General features: G+C 43.3%; 1 protein-coding gene across 2 annotated transcripts in view; it reads right to left on the reverse strand.

Annotated features, from left to right (window-relative positions):
- The window catches only part of LOC143924125 (UAP56-interacting factor-like), an 87215-nt gene that overhangs the window by 22200 nt on the left and 44288 nt on the right, over positions 1–20727 (reverse strand). For both annotated transcript variants that reach the window (XM_077448316.1, XM_077448228.1), the window contains exons 2-4: positions 7193–7324; positions 6661–6803; positions 3825–3922 (exon numbers count right to left, since the gene is read on the reverse strand). In XM_077448316.1, coding sequence (XP_077304442.1) covers positions 3825–3922; positions 6661–6803; positions 7193–7324 — 373 coding nt within the window. The remainder of the gene's footprint in view (positions 1–3824; positions 3923–6660; positions 6804–7192; positions 7325–20727) is intronic.

Below are 20727 nucleotides of genomic sequence, written 5' to 3' on the forward strand. Positions count from 1 at the left end.
GACGGATCTGACGGCGGTGTATCTTCCTGGAGTTCAAAATGTTCAGGCGGATTTCCTTTCAAGAACCGCCTTAGACAACAAAGAGTGGTCTCTCCACACAGAAGTGTTCGACTGGATCCTGTCGTTAGGAATGATTCCGGAGGTGGGTTTGTTAGCATCCCCCTGCAATGCCAAAATAAAGAGGTATTATACGAGGGGTCGTTGTCCCCAAGCGACCGGAGTAGACGCTCTCACGGATCAGAGGAGATTCCACAAGGCGTATGCCTTTCCTCCAGTCCCGGTCATTCTTCAGTTTCTTTCAAGGCTCAGACAGGAAGTAGCCGAAATAGTGGCAATCATCCCATATTGGTCCAACAGGCCATGGTTTCCTCTCCTGTTACAACTGAGTTACCAGAACCCAGTTCCGCTCCCTTCCAGGCCGGATCTTCTTCTACAGGGAACATCCCTTCATCCATGCCCATCTCATCTCCATCTGATGGTCTGGTGGTTGAGAGGAAGAGGCTGGAGGCATTAGGATGCCCTGCCCAATTCAGCATTGGCTACCTTGTTAAATGCCAGGAGACAGGGTACGAATAAGGTTTACCAGAGAATCTGGTCTAAATTCATGAACTTTGTCTCATCTTCTGGTGGTTCTTGTAACAACCCAGAAATTAAGGATGTCTTAAGTTTTCTCCAATCAGGTTTGGATCTGCCATTGTCTGTAAGTTCTCTACGGGTCCAAGTGTCTGCAATTTCTGCTTTCACTGGTATCTCTTGGGCAAGACATCCTCTTACCAGCAATTCTTTAGAGGAGCATCAAGACTTGGGATCTTCCCCTTGTTCTGGATTTCCTCTCAGAAGAATCATTTCAACAATTGGATCAGCTGTCTATGAAGGGCATTTCTCTTAAAACAGCATTTTTAGTGGCTATAACATCAGCTAAGAGAGTATCGGAGATCAGTGCATTGGATTCTAAGGAGCCCTTCCTTACCTTCTTCCCAGACTGAGTGGTTCTGATCCCAATGTTAGGATCAAATCCTAAAGTGACATCGGTTTTCCACGAGAATCAAGAAATTACCCATCCTCTGGATGTTGGGGAAGTTTTGAAGTGCTATCTAGAAGCTACAGCATCTTTTAGGAAGTCAGATCATTTGTTTGTGTATTTTTACGGGAAAAACAGAGCATTGCGTGCTTCCTCTAGAACCATTGCGGGCTGGATCGTTCAGACTATCCAAAGGGCGTATAAGGCTAAGGGGCTGGCTCCTCCGGAGGCTGTGATGGCTCATTCCACCAGAGGTGTATTGACGTCGTGGGCAGCTTCCCGACACATGTCGGCAGAAGTAATCTGCAAGGCGGCTTCATGGTCATCGATAAATACCTTCATGAAGCACTATTGTATTGAGCCAGCGGCTCTTTCTTCTGTTAATTTTGGTTTAAATGTTCTATCTGTTTGAACGGTGCAAATTAAACCTTCCTTTTTGTTGAACCAGTAATCTGCGCCCACCCGGGTGTGTATGGCTAGTTATTTCCCATATGTAGGCTGCCATGGCGTCTGTCAGGAAAATAGAAAATTTATATCAATACTTACCGTAATTTTCCTTTCCTGATGGACTCCATGGCAGCAGGAGTTCCCTCCCATTTGCTGGAGTAGGCTAAGTTACGGAACACGTTCTCTGATTAGGAGCAAAGATTTATCGGAGTGGGGTCCTATGAGGTATGAGAGGTGGGATTAACCCATATGTAGGCTGCCATGGAGTCCATCAGGAAAGGAAAATTACGGTAAGTATTGATATAAATTTTCCGTTTTGACGTTAAAGCTATATTCTAGAAGGGCTTGTACAAAGCTTTCAATGCATCCACTCTACCTGAGTGCCAGGCCACTCTGATCAGGGAAAGTTATTGCACTGATAGTATCAAAGCTTTCCAGACTCTCTTACCTCCCACACATTCAACATAGTCATCATTGTAATGGTCCCACAGAAGTGTATGATTTGCCAAAACAGCAGTGATCAGAACAAGCAGAATTTGGGCACAGTGGGGTCATCGTCAGCAGATTGTTTTCTTGTCATAGACAAGTCCAGGGGTATACTTCCATATGTGGGTGCATGCTTATGCAAGGGGTGAGGTAGTAGGCCCAAACTGTGTTCTATAGCCCAAGAAGTGTGTATGCGGCCCTAAAGTAAAGAAAAGTCACTTGAAGGATAAGTTAATTTTTTAGAAAAAAAAATAAAAATAAATGCACTTTTTTTGCAGCTAAAAAAAATGTGCGTTTATTTTTAATTTTTTTGGGAGCCTGTAAAGCATTGCACCAGCGATCAGCAGATCCGTCAGAGTATCTGCATGCTCATACATCCCACTTCAGTCACATACAGAACTGTATGAATGGATGACGTGGCTGTGTGGGTGGAGCACCACATGGCCATCCTGATTTCAAAAAGTGACAGTTAGTATGGGGAACTTTTCCCAAGACTGCTGTCACAGCGACTGCAGCATTGGGAACATAAAATAGAAAAATAGCATATTCCCAAAGGAGAACTTATTCTTTAAATTACCAACCCACATTCTAGTGCTAGGATAGTTACATCACTTTATAGTAAATGCATGTAAAATTACCTTTGGTGTCCTGTAATATGCATGCAGCCAAGGAGACAGAAGACAACAGGAAATTAGTGCTTCATAGAAGTATTCAGAGAGAGCTATAGCTTTGTGACAGGTTTCCTTTATTTTTGATTGAAGTATCCTATACCTTTAGCCCTGGTTCACAATGATGCAATTTGACATTGGCGGCACAGTGGTGTAGTGGGTAGCACTCTCACCTAGCAGTAAGAAGGGTCACTGGTTCAAATCCCAACCATGACACTACCTGCCTGGAGTTTGCATGTTCTCCCTGTGCCTGCGTGGGTTTCCTCCGGGTACTCCGGTTTCCTCCCACAATCCAAAGACATGCAGGTAGGTTAATTGGCTTCTGTCCAAAATTGGCCATAGTATATGAATGGGGAACTTGGATTGTGGGGACCAATGTGAGTATGCAATGTACAGGGATAGGGACAATTGTGGACACTCACTCAGGTTGAACTGGATGGACTGGTGTCTTTATTCAACCTTACGAACTATGAAACTATGAAACTATGAAACTATGACATGTGATTTGACAAATCGGTGGCAATTACTGGCAATTGCAGCATCCGAATGTGTGAGATGCCGCATTTGTGGCACTGCGCCGATTCCCAAATTGAAGTTTCTGTACTACTTTTGGCGATTTGGGGATGTGATTTCCATTGACTTGTCCCTGAATTCGGGACTGACATGCGTGAATAAAATCGCGTGAGTTCAGCTGAACTCGCATGATTTCCTCCCGCTGTCAGTGTGAACCTAGGCTAAAAGCTATTTCCTTATATTATTTCAACATTTAAATTGTACAGTTGATATTTTACAGTTGAAATACGTGTATGTTTATTAATAAAACCCCAAAAAGATGTCTATTTCTGCACAGCCAATCTTGTGATTCCAACACATCTGCCACACCGCACAGCCAGGGAGATCACTCTATGGCCTGAAATAGTGTTTCATCTGCTTTACATTTACTGCTTCCATAAAGTGTCCTGCTAACAGGACTGGGGTGATTCTGCTGATTCTTTTTCCACTGAATAAGCTGTACATGGAAACTTTTATTGCTGAACTGGCAAAGGATGTGTCACCTGCCTTTGCAAATGTGTGTAAATCATGACATTTACCTAACAGTTTTATGAATCATTTGGCAGATAAAATCACACCCAAATATACATTTCAACAGTGTTCTTAGCTGTCTGCTGGATATTCCACTATTGTTTTTTTTGTCCACTTACCTCCTAGTGATCATCTGTACAGGTACAGGTGATGTTCTATACTTCTTTGCGATCGTCTTTGCCTTCTGTGATTGTGCTTGTCCCAAGTTCTGAGAACTCTGTCAACATTGTAAAAGCAAAGACAGCAATTGCTGCAAATTAAACAAGTCAAAGATAATGGAGGTTTTGTGGTTGCCCTTGTCATGTCACATTTGGCTACCCATCACATTTTGCTACGGAAGTGACGTTCCACTGAGAAATTACACACTGCGCCTGCGTAACTTACCCATATGCGTTCCAAATGTTTTTACGACAATACGGAGTAGTGAAACTGTCAGATAATGTCACGGAAGTGACATTACCGACAAGCTCTTCTTTGTATAATTATTGATTGTAAGACACCACTTTGCAACAGGGCCCCTCGCGGGCTCGCTATGCTTCAGGCACGGCCTTGCTTCGCTCGGCATAATTATATTCTTACTCTATGTCCACTTGGATGGTGGGGCTTGAACCTGCACTTAGGGGTGGAGCCACATACTGTTTTGTCATAAAAGTGTTGGAACACATATGGCAGCGTCGCGCATGAGCACTCCAGTAGGCAGCCAAATGTGATGGGTCGCCATTTGTGACGATACACCCTTTTTATTGTGAAACTGCAAAGTCCAGTTGCTCCAGAGATTAGCAAATGAGGTAAAGCTTCACTTTGCAAAAAATACCCAATCACATGCTAGGAAAATAAAAAAATGAACAGCATTTTTGCTTGCAGATGATTGGATGGGGGAAGTCAGCAGAGCTTCTGCTCATTTATTAAGCTCTGGACCAACTGCACTTGCAAAGTGTACAGTCTATTTGCCTTTAGTAAATCAACCCCTATGTTTGGGTAAAAGCCTTACTCCCACTTCAAACATTTGTTAACCCCCCAAAAAAAAAAATAATAATAATTTCTAGTACCTTAAAGTGCTTGTGCTGTATAATCTGCCCCCCTCTAAACTAATCGGAGCAGAATAGCGAGTCATGTGACCGGCCTAAAGACAGCTCTAAATAGGTACTTACGGCGCTCGTTTTTCTATAAGAAAGGTACAGTGTGCTCTGCCAGACTGTCTATTACAGTTTGAGTTATATGGGTTAACAAACCCTTTCAGCTCTGGAAGATTTTACCCTCTTCATGACCAGGCCTTTTTTTGCTAGTCAGCACTGCATTACTTTAACTGGCAATTGCGCAGTCATGCAACGCTGTACCCAGACAAAATTTCTATAATTTTTTTTTCACACATATTGAGATTTATTTTGTTGGTATTTGATCAGCACTGGGTTTTTGTTTTGTTTTTTTCATTTTTGCGATATAAACAAAAAAGGCAGAAAATTTAGAAAAATAAATAAATACTTTTTTTTTACTTTCTGCTATAACCATTCAGCTTCAGGTCATTTCTGGCACTTGTAGTTTACATGTACAATTAGTATTTTTGCTGGAAAATTAGTTAGGACCCCCAAGCATTTTTTTTTTCAAAGCAGAGGCTCCTAGAGAATAAATTGGTTGGTTTTCAAACACAATTTTTTGGGAAACATCCACTTTTTAAAATGTATTGCAAAAAACACAATAGAAATACATAATACAATGTTTTTTTTTATATATAAAAGATGATGCTACATCAAGTAAATAGATACTAAACATGTCTTTTTTACTATCCAGAGGCGAATCTTTAAAAGCTATTACAGATTACCACTTTCGATTTACAGAAGAGGTCCAGTAATAGAACAACTGCCCATGATTTGATGTTTGCGGTAATACCTCACATATGTGGGATGATCATGCATGTGTGCAGGACCGACCCATGCGTACGCCTTTGCATGCACGAGCATGGGGGGGAATTTTTTTTATCTTAATTATTACTTTTATTTTATTCTTACACTGTTGATTTAATGTTTACATCCTTAGGAGATATCCGGGGTAGCTACAGATAAGCCTTATTAGAGTAAAACATTTTTTTTCTGCCAGGAAATACCTTATACAGCTTACTTCCTGTTTCTTGTCTGGTCATTAGCCTAAGCTTATGACATCATGCACATCTCTCTCTCTCTCTCACTCTCATGTAAGTTTGCTAGGATGGGAGGGGGGATGAGTCATAAGAAGACCAATGAGTGCTGCAAGGCTGCAGAGCTGGAGGTGTGCCTCTGTGTGTAGTATAAATCAAGGAAGTAAACAGGCAGCAGCTTCAGCTGCCCTCAGTTAAAATAGATGCAGCCAGACTTAGTGGAGGGAGATTTCTGCAGCATATTTGGCAAGTACAGTATCACAGTATATATAAAATAATATGCAAATTGGATGGAGGGAAGCTTCAGAATGCCAAAGAAGTTTTTATTACAAATTATGTGAGCAGACTGCAATTCCTCTTTGAGGAGCAGCTGCTTTGGGCTCTACAACCATGACTGGGCCTGGGCCAGTTGCCCCTTTTGCCCCACATTAAAAGCAGCCCTGATGGAGGTCTTATATGATGTACATGTGTAGGTGGCTGAACTGGGAAATGGTACTCCCTTTTTGCAGGTCCACATTGGGCCCAACTCATGTTCTTCTACACAGGCCCACTGCATTCTGAAAATGACCCTGCTCAAAGCTTTTCCCCCAATCCAAGATGGTTGCTGCCAGGACAAGTCACAGCCCAGAACTAGGCATAGTAAATCAGACCCGTGTTACAGGTCTGCTATCGAAAGTGCCAGCAAACTTATACTGAGTCAACTTTAGTCATCCCCCACCCTTTTTGTGTGATTTTTTTTGAAAATATAGTTACACCTTAAGATACTGAATCTAAAATGAACTGAGCTAGCTTTCCCAAAGCCAAGAAAAGCAGAACTAAATTACCGGTGTATTTTTGTTGGGCCGGTTAAGTGGACTCACACCATTGAAGGTTGCTCTTTGCCGTGTAACTGGTCCAAAGGATGCATTTCTTGTATTGACACGAGAAAATCTTTGTTGTTTAAAACCAGGCTTTGATCTGAGAGGCCCTAAGAAATTAAGCACAGATTAAGCATTTATGGTTCTGCCAAAGTTAGAAATTAAAAATCCATCACTATGCACACTGTGTATTTTTACTGATGGTCAGATTTATTTCTGAGAAGGTCAGAATGGGAAATACTGCCCCTCGTTTTGACCTCCAGGACCCCAACAACGCACATACTGTACATATCGTCCATCAGAGATCAGCAAATTGATTTGACAGATCTGGAAAACTCAAAAAATTGCTTTGCTAAGCCACATATTTTCATTTCACCTGACTTTATGGGCAAATTTGTCTGATCTGCAGAGAATAATACAATCTGTAGTTCCACACAAAATTCAAAATTGACTATTTTATTTAGAATACCCATAAGATGCAGTTATACTTAATACACACCTTGTTGATTTCTTGGTGGAGCTCTAAAAAATCTCATGTTTCTAAAATTTATTCTTGTCCTTATTTCCTGACCAGCCTGGCTTGAGGACGGCCGAGGATCAGATTCTTCTTTTTGAAGCTTAATTATGTCATCTAGGTGACAAAACATACATAAGTTGTACACATTTAAACCATAAAGAAATTGCACTATACTTAAATGGTACACTCAAAAAATACAGTATATGTTTTTTAAGGTATAGCCTTGTCATAGGGACAATTAGATTTTTTTTCTTCATTCCACATAGAACTTTTTGATGTTTCCACTCACTTTTACGTGTTCTATTCATCTGTGACAGAGCTTTGTGGCAGAGCTTTGCCCTGCCTGGGTCCAGAAAGAGGTTATGACCCAGGATTCTCAACCAGGCCGGAGGGGGGGGGGGGGCAGCCCCCTGGGGAGAAGACAGTGAGTATTGCTAGCGGTTGCAATAATTTCAAGTGAATCCGGCACGCTGGTTGTACCCAACTTGGTACAGTCAGCCTGCCCATTAATGGTTCGAATCCTAGCTGGTTCCTGCTAAACTGGCCTAGATTAAAATCGTGAATGGCCAGCCTTAGTATTGACCTGGCCCGGTAGACAACAGGTATTTGCCCAGGAGTCAGGAAAGCTCCACCTAGGGGAGAGGTGGGAGCAAGAGCAGCTGGGGCTGCTAGAGGTATGCACAGATTTTTATAGGAAGACGGTCTGTGTCTGTCTGTATAGGAAGACGGTCTGTCTTTGTTTCTGTCATAAAATGTTGCTAATTAGTAATTTTTCTACATAAATGTTGGCTAAAATTTATACTGCTACATATCTTTGGTAAAATAATCCAGATTCCTGTATATTATTTGGTGTTTGTGAAAGTTATAGAGTCTACAAACTATGGTGCCAATCACTGAAAATTTATCACATCTGATCAGGCCTTTAGTACATCAGGTGTATCTAATTTCTTGAGACACTAAGGCCCCTTTCACACATGCAGACCGTATGTCTGTATTTCAGTCATCCATTTTCGGATGAAACACAGACATACACGCATCCCTATGGGATAGCGGGTGTCAGTGGATGAACATCCTCTGACACCCGATATCATCCGTTTCCCTATGGTCCGATTCTGCAGACGGAGGAAAATCCTATTTTTCTATCCATCTGCATAGCGGATCAGATGAACAAGGACAGACGGTCTGTGTTCATCCGATCCCCCCCATAGGGGAGAGGGGAGATCTGACACAGATCTGACAGTGTGCAGGGACCTCCCTGTCATCTGCCGGCTCAGCAGGGATCAAAGGAGCGATCCCGCTGAGCAAGCGGATGTTCACAGGGTGGATCATCACGGATCCGTCCCATGTGAAAGGGGCCTAAAGGGTAAGGCCAGAGCAGGAGTGCTGCATGAATAAGCCTAGAGGATGAATGTTCATTTGCTTTAATGCAAGATAAATGCTGAAAACCCTTGTGAGGGAAAACTCATATTTTTTGTTTTCTGGAACTTTCTTGTAATAAAAATGGGCAAGAAAAGCCTTTTAAAGAAGAAAGTGAATGGCTAAGTCCTTCATTTGAGTTCTAACAAACAATATGACTGATTTTGCATCTGTACATTGTTATAATGCATGTTTTACTATGCATTAGCTGAACGCAAGTTAACGCGTGAACTATGGTGCAGTGCGTTATGGTAAAAAAAATGTACCCAATGCACCTTGCAAATGTACCCCGATTAACCTATTAGGCCTCATTCAGATGGGCTTAAGGGTCTATACAGAGTGAATAAAGTATTTGTTTACACATTTGGATCGACCTGGAACTGCGCGCAGGCAACTTAAGTTAGTGAATAGAGATGTAGTGGCTTTACACCCCTGTACATCTAAGCTTGACAGGTGTGCAGTGGTGAGTTTGTGACCCCAAATTCACACTGTCTTCTTTCGGGGCTGTGCACATTGCCTTGTGTATCTTTCAAACTGGGATGTGTAGGTTTGTCCATACAGCCGCTGCATCTCCCTTCACTAACATAGGCAACCTGAACACAGCTCTAGTTGGCTCCAGGTACATATGCCTCTTTAATAAATTTGACAAGAAAAAATACTCCAAACTTCCAATATAAGAGATCAAAGCAGAGAGATCTGATAGGTGTCCCTTCATACAATATAGACAATTAAAAGTAAATCCAGCGTTATTGGTGCAAAAAAAAGAAAAATGTCTAAAAGCAGTCCATATCCTATATATACCAACAAGGTAATGCAATTTTGGAGCTTGGTGGATCAATGCTGTTCGCATGAGTACAGTGCTTCATCAGGATCCACAAGCCCTTGGGTCAATTGGATATTTAACATGTAATATATAACACAATCTATATCAAAGAATATATAAAATCAGTATAGACTATATTACAAAGATTAAATATATACACTGCAGAGGGACGGAGGGCCAAACATAGAAGAAAAAGAAAATGGAGAAGAAAAAAAGAAAAGCTCAATAATGCTTTACAGGCCTCAGCACTTGGGTGAATATGGCCTAATAGCTTCCCTTAAAAACGAAACTGCAGCCCACATAAAAATTAGATTTTTACTTGAAATGCATTTTCATGCTGTATAATCCATGTATTTTTATTGTCTAGGAAAACAGAGTAGTGTAAATAAGCCCTAAGTGAAAATGTTTATGTGTTATTGGACCTCCATGCAATATGTTCCAGTTTATATTAAATTGACATTCCATAGCAAACAATCATGTTTATTACTTACTGAAAACCATATTTATTGTATTCTGAAGTGGAGACAAATTATATGAATGTTGGTTGATGCTGTCATATTTGCAAAAATAACAGACACAACATAAATGAACAATACACAAAATTTTTAGAAAATCGTGCTTCTTCAACTACACATCAATGTAGACAGGGGGGAAGAATCTCATTGAAGAGCTCTGTCATTTTTAATAATATGGTGGGTGAGGCAGCTCTTTAAGGCACAGACTGCATAATGAATATGTGTCCTTGTTATTTCCTCCATCAAATAGACATAAGAGTAATTACTGAGCACATTGACAGGATTCTTCTGAGGATGGGCAGCCATTGAAAGCTGAGGAAGATTCTCCTGCTAACAACTGCTGCTGTCAGACAAGGCCCGTGTCATCGGAGTGAGTGGGAGAACACAGCTGCTAATGGCCGTGACCGGCTGCGTTGTATGCAATGCGGTCCACAGTAGAATGAAAATACTTAACCCACTGTGGCAGGAGAAGGCTAATGTGATCAGTAAATAGCTCGGGAAAGCTTTGACACTAGTATTTTTATGTTTCTCTATTCCTTCTTTTTTTCACAGATCAAAAGTCAACTCCACTTAAAATGCTTCTGTAGTCAGCATTGGTTGGTTGAATCACCTGTTGTCTGTTTAAATCTCTTAACCACCTCAATACAGGGCACTTACACCCCCTTCCTGCCCAGACCAATTTTCAGCTTTCAGTGCTCTTACAGTTTGAATGACAATTACTCATTCATGCAACACTGTACCCATATGAAACTTGCGTCCTTTTTTTCACACAAATAGAGCTTTCTTTGGTGGTATTTAATCACTAGTGGGTTTTTTATTTTTTGTGCTATAAATAAAAAAAGACAGTCAATTTTGTGAAAAAAAAGCTTTTTTCTTTGTTTCTGTCATAAAATGTTGCTAATTAGTAATTTTTCTGCATAAATGTGGGCTAAAATTTATACTGCTACATATCTTTGGTAAAATAATCCAGATTCGTGTATATTATTTGGTCTTTGTGAAAGTTATAGAGTCTACAAACTATGGTGCCAATCACTGAAAATTGATCACATTTGATCAGGCCTTCAGTACATCAGGTGTATCTCATTTCTTGAGACACTAAGGCCCCTTTCACATGTGCAGACCGTATGTCCATACTTCATCCATTTTCGGATGAAATATGGACATACAAGCATTCCTATGGGATAGCAGGTATCAGCGGATGAACATCCGCTGATACCCGATATCATCTGTCTCCGCTATGGTCTGATTCTGCAGACGGAGGAAAATCCTATTTTTATATCCGTCTGCAGAGCGTATGAACACTGACAGACGGTCCATGTTCATCCGATCCCCCATAGAGGAGAGCAGAGATCTGACAAGGCGGTCCCGGCACAGTGTGCAGGGACCGCCCTGTCATCCGCCGGCTCAGCGGGGATAAACAGAGCGATCCCCGCTGAGCAAGTGGATGTTCAAGGGGCAGATCATTACGGATCCGTCCCGTGTGAAAGGGGCCTAACAAGTCTGGAAAGTACAAATATCCCCCAAATGACCCCTTTTTAGAAAGTAAACATTCCAAGGTATTAAGTAAATAGCATGGTGAGTTTTTTGTTTGTATTTTTTTCCCACAATCCTTTGCAAAATACATTTTTTATTTTTTTTACAAAATTGTCATATCAGGTTATTTCTCACACACAGCATATGCATACAACAAATTACACCCTAAAATACATTCTGCTACTCCTCCCGAGTATGGTGATACCACACGTGTGCTACTTTTACACAGCCTGGCCACATACAACATTGACATGGCACTTTCAAGCGTTCTAGGAGCATAAATGACATCTCATTTCTCAACCACCTATTACACTTTTGAAGGCCCTGGAGCACCAGAACAATGGAATTGCCCACAAAATGACCCCATTTTCAAAATCAAACGTAAAATCTATGAGGCAGAATGAGTCTTTTGAACGGTTCATTTTTTCCAGAAGTTTTTGGAAAACGTGAAAAAAAAATGAAAACTTTTTTTTTTTACACAAAGTTGTCAATTTATAATATATCTCCAACACATAGCATGTATATAGCAAAAATGGCACCCCAAAACACATTCTGCTACTCTTTCCAAGTATAGCGATACCACATGTATGAGACTTTTACACAGCCTGGCCACATACAGAGGACCAACATTGAAGTAGTACCTTCAGGCGAGCTAGGAGCATAAATTATACGTCATTTCATTCCTGCCTATCACACTTTTGAAGGTCCTTGAGCACCAGGACAGTGGAATTACCCAAAAAATTACCCCATTTTGGAAAGCAAACACTCCAACGTATATTTGGAGGCATGGCCTGCAGATTGCTACTTGGGTACTCTGATGGGCTGGAGACAGGTACTCTGGTAACTTGATGAGCTGCAGACAGGTACTTGGGTACTCTGATGGCCCGGTGACAGGTACTCGATTACTCTGATGGCCTGGTGACAAGTACTCGGGTACTCTGATGGCCTGGTGACAAGTACTCGGGTACTCTGATGGCCTGGTGACAAGTACTCGGGTACTCTGATGGGATGGTGACAGGAATTCGGGTACTCTGATGGGCTGGTGACAGGTGCTCGGGTACTCTGATGGCCTGGTGACTGGTACTCGGGTACTCTGATGGTCTGGTGACAGGTACTGGGGTACTCTGATGTGCTACAGATAGGTACTCAGGTACTCTGATGGGCTGGTGACTGGTATTCGGGTACTATGAAGGGCGGTGACAGGTACTCGGTACTCATATGGACTGTGACAGGTCCTCAGGTACTCGGGTACTCAGATGAACTGTGTCAGGTACTCATATGGACAGTGACAGGTACTCGGGTACTGTGATGGACTGTGACAGGTACTCGGGTACTCAGATGGACTGTGACAGGTACTCAGATGAACTGTGACAGGTACTTTGATGGGTGGTGACAGGTACCTTGATGGGTGGTGACAGGATTTTATTGGGGGGAGGACAATCAGTGTGATTTGTGTACACTGTAGGCGGTAACGAGATGTTACTGCAATCTCCTTCTCACACACGATCGGTGTGTGAGGAGGAGAACGTGGTAACATCTTGTTACCGTGGTTTGTTTACATTTAGTGATCGGCTGTGAAAGGATCACAGCCAATCATGTGGTAAACAGCCGTCGGCCAATGGCTGTTTACCACCGTTGGTGACGAGCAGTGTTCCCGGGAACACGCCGCCACCAATGTGCACAGGCAACGAGCTCCCGATCACGCGCATGCGCCGTTCAAAGTGGGGCGGTACCACCTGTGATCGGCCTTGACTTCATCACGGCTGATCACATGGTAAATAGCCGTGACTTCATCACGGCCGATCACATGGTAAACAGCCATGCCCAATGGCTGTTCATCCCCTTCAGTGGCAAGTGGTGTCTCCATGACACACTGTCACTGAAGGAACAGGGATGCACGCGCACGATCGCACGCATTCCCAGTTTAAATAGGAGGCCTTCATATGACGCCCTCCCAGAAGGAGAGCCACGCCGCCTGCCTGTCATATGACGGCCAGCGGGCGGCAATCGGTTAAAGTGAACTTGTGCTTTTTGCATGTAGTGTGATTGTGAAGCAACATATTCGCTTTAGGCCAGTGGTCATCAACCTTGTCCTCAGGGCCCACTAACAGGCCAGGTTTGCAAGATAACTGAAATATATCACAGGTGATATCATTTGCTGCTCAGTGATTGCAGTATCTTAATCTGCATCTCCCCCAAGGTAATACTTAAAACCTGGCCTGTTAGTGGGCCCTGAGGACAAGGTTGATCACCACTGCTTTAGGCGATCATATTTCTATATTACTGCTTGCAGGAAAAGGCATACCCGTAATAGAAATAGCTTACCTTTGTTGCCACCTGTGCACTGAATGCTTCTCCGCTGCTGAAAGATAGTCCCCCAGAGGGCGTGGCCTGCAGCGGAACCGAATGGACGTTTGATTCCAGAGCTCCTGCTTCTCAGTGGACACAGCGACTATAAGCGGCTATCAGGACCCCGTTTTCTCCACACACACCTGGCGGTTTACGAGGGGTACACCCGTGGAGCGTGATGGGCAAGCGTAAAGGCTCTTCTAAACGGCTGACGGACTTTTTCGTCCAGCCGCGACATGACGGTAGGCAAAATGGCGCCGTTCCCTCTCCCCCACTGACTGTTAAGCAAAGGCTGAAACAGCTTACCAGCACTTCATCTCCCAAAATGCCGGACTCTTATGGTGACCAGGCCTCCCCTTTAATGACCTCTCCCTCCGGGAGCCCAGCTAAAACAAAATTAAAGCTAGATGGCACTGGATGCAGCCCCACGCTGAGCACGCTGAGTCCGGAGGCAGACTCTGAGGATGACACCAGGGAACTCCATGATTCGATTACAAATTACCCCACTTCCAATCAGCCAGTATTGGACACTGTATTGAAGGATATGTTAGTCTCACTGAGGAGCACACTTCAGGCTGACATGATGGGCTGTATGAACAGGCTCGGTGGAGCTGTAAAAATAGTGGAAGATAGAGTGGATCACATGGAAGGCAAGATGGGGGAATTTGCTACCACCATAAATGATTTAGTGGACGCACATGAGACGCAGGAGGGGGAGTTGACTTGGCTGAGGGACAAGATGGCAGACATCGAAGACAGATCTAGGAGGAACAACCTCAAGATCAGAGGCATCCCTGAGTCCATCCAACCCCTGGACCTGCGCTCCTACGCTACTGACTTATTTGCCTCCCTTCTGCCTAATCTCCCAGCCATTGAACTGACTAGCCGGATACACCGGCTACCAAAACCGTCCCACCTCCCAGAAAAAATTCCTAGAGATGTGATCCTTCGTATGCATTTCTACCATGCGAAAGAACAACTGATGCAAAGCGTTCGTAAACAGGAGCCGCTTCCACCCCAATACCAACATCTGCAGTTCTACGCTGACTTATCACAGCATACCCTGCAAAAGCGGAGAAACCTGAACACAATTACGAAGGTTTTACGAAACCACCAAATACCTTATCGCTGGGGCTACCCCACCAAAATCACGATCAATTACCAAGAACGATCGTTTGTGGTAGACTCGCTCGAAAAGGGTATTGCCTTGTTAAAGGAGTGGCAGATCCTTCCTGATGCCAGTGATAACAATGCGGACGCTTCCAACCTTCGGATGTCCGAACCAAATAGGAACTCGGTGTCGCCACGTAATACCAGCTCTCGTTTTCAACCGACGCGCTGACGGGGTCCCTTCGTTTCTCCACCGGGGAAGCGGGACTACCGCTAGGCCTGAACTTTTACCCCAATTTCTCTGAGTAACACCTGGTTGCATATGACCCACCCCTGACCCACCCCTATCCTTCTGAGGGGCGTCTTAGACCAAAAATGGGTCTTCTGTTTCTCAGCAGTGTTAATATGACTTGGACTTTCTTTGTTTTTTTTCCTTTTTTTATTCACCTATTCTTTCTTCTTTTGGAGTCTTGCCAGGATTCACATGATCAGCAAATCACTACAAGAACGCACGTTCAACGCGTGGATAATAATCACCGCGTGCATCTTCAGAACCACCCACACCTTTTTTGCGAATGCTACATCAAAAAAAAAGGGCGTTATGATAGCGGTTAAAGATTCGGTTGCCTTCACTCTACATGAGAAAATTGCAGACACTCAAGGCCGCTACCTGATCTTGGTATGCGATATCAATCAGGTGTCTTACACCATTGTGAACGTCTACGCCCCTAATTCCCAGCAAATCCGCTTCTTCGACAGGATTTTGAAAAAGACCCGAAAGTATAGAAGAGGATCCCTAGTATTGTGCGGTGACTTTAATGTCGCTCCAGATCCCTCCATTGATACAGCGTCTCACCCTAAGCGAATATCTGCTCCTCTGAGCAATACGCTGCACAGAGAGGAGCTATACGATGTCTGGAGATGCTTGCATGCCGCGGAAAGGGACTTTACTTTTTTTTCTGCCCCTCACCACTCGTATTCCAGAATAGACTTGTTTTTGGTCGATCAACACACCCTGTCTAGGGCAATCTCTGCATCTATCAACTCTATTACGTGGTCGGACCACGCGTCAATCACGCTATCGTTGAAAGACTCTTCTACTTTTGAATCTATCCCTCTATGGAGGGCGAACTCCTATCTTATGCAACTACCTGAATACAGAAAACGAATCAAGGACCACTTGGGAGAGTTTTTCTCTCTCAATGGGCCCTCGATGCCTAACAAATTTGTACTTTGGAATGCCCATAAGGCATACATGCGAGGGATATTTATTAAACTTGGGGCTGGGGCGAGGAGGCGGCGGCAGCAGAGGATACGCGAAATTACAGAAAAGATCCGTGACCTAGAATCGACAAACAAACAGACCACATCCCCAACTTTGACTGAACAGCTCAGTAGACTGAGACATGACCTGAGACTCCTCCTACTGGAGTCTTTTGAGAAACAGGCGAAACGATTAAAAATGACATACTATTCGCAGGGTAACAGGGCAGGGAAATTACTTGCACACCAACTCAAAGGCTATAGATTAAAATCAAAAATCCCCTACACCCTTAATTCTGAAAACAAGCAAAAAATTTATCACCCTCAGGACATCGCTAACGCATTTAGTGACTACTATAGTTCCCTGTATAACTTAAAAGACGACTCTGATACTATTCAGCCCACACCCTCACTAATCAATGACTTCCTACAAAATTTATCTCTCCCCTCCCTTTCTCCACATAACCTAGAACAACTTAATGCTCCTTTTACTCCAGACGAAACTCTTAAAGTGATTGACTCTCTCCCAGGGTCAAAATCCCCTGGCCCTGACGGTTTTTCTGGGGATTACTACAAGATGTTTAAACTACATCTGCTACCTCATTTGACTGAGGTGTTTAATGATGCTGCCGCCTCCTCCTCTTTCCCACAGGAAATGTTGAATGCTGTTATAGTGACGTTGCCGAAGCCTGGGAAAACGCCTGACACACCGGCTAATTTCCGCCCCATATCTTTACTAAACACAGACGTAAAAGTTTATGCCAAATTGTTAGCAAACCGGTTGATGGATATCCTACCCTGCCTGATACACCCTGATCAAACTGGGTTTATTAAGGGACGTCAAACCTCAGATGCCACTAGGAGGCTGACGAACATCATTCACCTGGCTGGTGCGGAGAGGGGGCCTTCTCTGCTCCTTGCGCTGGATGCAGAGAAGGCCTTCGATAGGGTCCACTGGGGGTATATGAGAGCAGTTCTGACCAAATTCGGTTTTTCTGGCATGATCCTTTCGGCTATCATGGCTTTATATTCGAACCCTTCCGCCAAAGTGTACTCCTCGGGAGTTCTTTCTAACACTTTCCTCATAACTAATGGGACACGTCAGGGGTGCCCACTCTCCCCACTTATATTTAACTTAATTTTAGAACCCCTAGCGGCCTGCATAAGATCTCACCCCAATATAACTGGGTTTAGGGCCCAGAATTCTGAACATACAATTAGCCTGTTCGCAGACGACATTATACTAATGCTTACGGACCCCGAAAATTCCTTGGCTTCGGTACACGATACTCTGAGAGCGTTTAATACGGTATCTTACTATAAAGTTAATGAGAGTAAATCTTATATTCTAGGGATGGGTGTAGACAGAAATATGCAGTTGAAACTCAGTTCACGGTTTCCCTATAGGTGGAGTGAGAATGGCATAGGATACTTGGGAATCACCTTGACCCCCACCACTAGCGACCTATATACTAACAATTATGTTCCTTTTCTTAACTCCCTCCCGTCTAAGTTACAATCCATTGATAAAACGGAACTCATCTGGTCCGGTAGGCTAGCGGCAGTAAAGATGATAATTTTACCGCAACTAATCTATTTATTTCGGTCCCTCCCTATCCCTGTCCCCAACCACTACTTTACCAGGGTACAAGCTATCATAAACAACTTTTTATTGAAGGGGAAAAAAGCTAGGTGGGCATTTAAAAGCTCGTTAACGACGAGGAGTGCTGGTGGGGTGGGAAACATTCAGATCCGGGACTATTATTTAGCCTCCATTCTAGCGCAACTGAAGATGTGGTTCCCTGATTCACCCTCAACGAGATGGAGGGAGCTTGAGGAAAGCCAACTCCCGCACCACATCTATGGCACCCTCCATAGTGGCTTCCTTGCATGCTTGGAAAATTCTCCTTGCACAAACCTTTCCAACCCCCACTTCTACATTAAAAGTTCCTATTGGCAGCCTTACAGGACTCATCCCTAATCTACAACTTTCTCATTGGCAGGAAAAGGGTATCAATTATGTCAAGGACCTTAAAATAGGGCCAGCAATGAGTTTGTACGTTGCAAATTGAGTTTGGTTTAACAGAATCCGACAAATATAGATATATCCAAATCAGACACCTTCTCCAAACGAACACTCTATCAGACATACAACTGCCATGGAAGATAGTCTTATATCTTACCAATCCCTCTACTACTTTGAGGGGAATCTCCCTATTCTATACTTCGCTTATCGACAAACTAAATTTCCGCAACACATCCAACATTAGCGCGTGGGAAAAAGACCTAGGTAAATCATTTACGGAAAGCCAATGGCAAATGGCACTGCGAATATCTTATGCTTCCACCAAATGTATTAACTTATGGGAACTGACGCAAAAAATATTGCGTCGTTGGTACCTTACTCCATATAGGATAGCCAAATTTGCCCCCAGTGCCTCTCCGCTCTGTTGGAGGCGGTGCAACAACCCTGGTACCTTGCACCATATCCTTTGGGAATGTCCAGAGATACGTACACTTTGGAATACAGTATTCCACGTGTGCTCACAAATAGCGAAAACCCACATCCCCGCGGATCCGGCATTAGCAATCTTATCTCTGAACATGGATCTAGGGTGATTGTGTCCCACATTATGCTGAGTACCAAACTGGTTTTAACACGCCACTGGAGAGATCATAGAGCACCAACGTTAAAAGAAATTATCATAACTACTGACACCCATGCCATGTATGAAACCATGTTCGCATCGACACAAGGCAAACTTATCGCAGCTAGGGCAAATTGGAAACCGTGGACTGACTGGTTTAAAAATACTAAACTGATATGATAAGTACTTTATAAAACTCACGACGTGTGGACAGACATGAAGTAAACTGTGTTATGACTCCAAATTTCTGGCTTATTTCTCTCTTCCTTTTATTTTTCCTTTTAATTTTCATTCTATCAGCTTATTATTTTCTTTTTACTATCTCTTCCTTCTTATATTCTCATGAGTTTTAACTTATTGCTCATCAAGGTTATCTCTAGTTGAACGGCCTTCACTCTTCCTTAAGTTGCATACACGGCATATTACTCAATTGTAGATGTAGTTTATGTACTGAATTACACCTAGCTACTACAAATTTATTGCCTTAAATTCATCATTTTAAATTTATTGTTTAAACTTCATGAGGCAGCATATTACTGGTGGAGGCACGTGCATTACTCCCTAGGGTTCATTTTGATTAAGGGGCTGTGTGTAGGGGCCGTGGGGGACTGCTGGTGTCGCCTGGCTTTTGGAGCCAGTGCTTGCAGAATCAGGGGGAGTGGGGGGTCTTCCCTCTCTAGGCACAGCGAGTACCCACTGGGGGTGCCGGAGGGAGGGCCTCCCCCCCCATTAAGAGAAATTGGCTGGGCGCCCTGGCGGTTCACGCGGCTCCGAGATCACGGACCTGGTTGTGTGATGTAGTGTGATACTTTTCTTAATGCATATCTCTTCATGCATATTTCCTCATGTTTTGTACACAAGGTCTTTTGTACCCGCTATTTGTTGTTGTAACCTGACCTGTTGTATCTCAATATGTATAAGTATATACATGTTTTCTTGTTTAAACTCAATAAAAATCTATTGCAATGAAAGATAGTCCCCCGAAATCCACTGGAAAACCAAAACAGGTGGCAGGAAAGGTATGTATGTGCAGTCAGTGTGCCTTTTCTTGCAAACTTTACTATAACTGCTTAGGCCTCACGAACCCCAGTGCATAAGATCCTGGAGTATTGGTGCAGGTGGAAAACATAGGTGCACCACCCAGCCCTTCTGCCAGCAGCCTGTAAAACTCTATGCAAGGCTGAAAGCGGCTACAACTTGGCATGTCTGAATGGAACATCAAGTGGCACTAAAAATTAGGGCAATTTGTGCCCGGGGATCAATGCTTTGAAAGCAGACTGCTTGTTTTCCCAGCCATTGTTCCTTGTCACATACTGCCCTAAGCATCTACATAGCTCCCAACTGTCCCTGATTTCGAGGGACTGTCCCTGATTTAGAGCAATGTCCCTCTGTCCCTCATTCCTCCTCATTTGTCCCTCATTTTGGTCTGATTTATATAGTTGAATATAAAATGCACTTTTTATCTTTGAAAAAGTGTTTCCCAGTGCAAAACCTTTCATCCAATTTCTAAATTGCCGCATTTGTACATTTTAAAAACCAATATAAAGGAATAGTAGGGGTAAAAAAAAGCCCTTGTGGATTTAATTAACCTTTTATTTATAATTCTCCTTCAAGGGGGTGTGGCAGGGGGCGTGTCCTATGTGTACATATGTTTTCTAGTAGGTTTCCCTCATTTCTATCTCAAAATGTTGGGAGGTATGCATCTATACCACTTGATGCACCACCCAGCTGCAGCAGCAGCTTTCAGCCCCGCATAGAGTATTACAGGTTGCTGGCAGCAGGACTGAACAGTGCCCCTATGACTCCTGGAAACCAAAACACCAGGCATCTCATGCAATTGGCTAAATGCCCAGTGTTCAT

This window comes from Lithobates pipiens, unplaced genomic scaffold, assembly GCF_037356315.1.
Source record: "Lithobates pipiens isolate NorthernLeopardFrog02 unplaced genomic scaffold, aLitPip1_a1.2 Scaffold_1, whole genome shotgun sequence".
Lineage (NCBI taxonomy): Eukaryota > Metazoa > Chordata > Amphibia > Anura > Ranidae > Lithobates > Lithobates pipiens.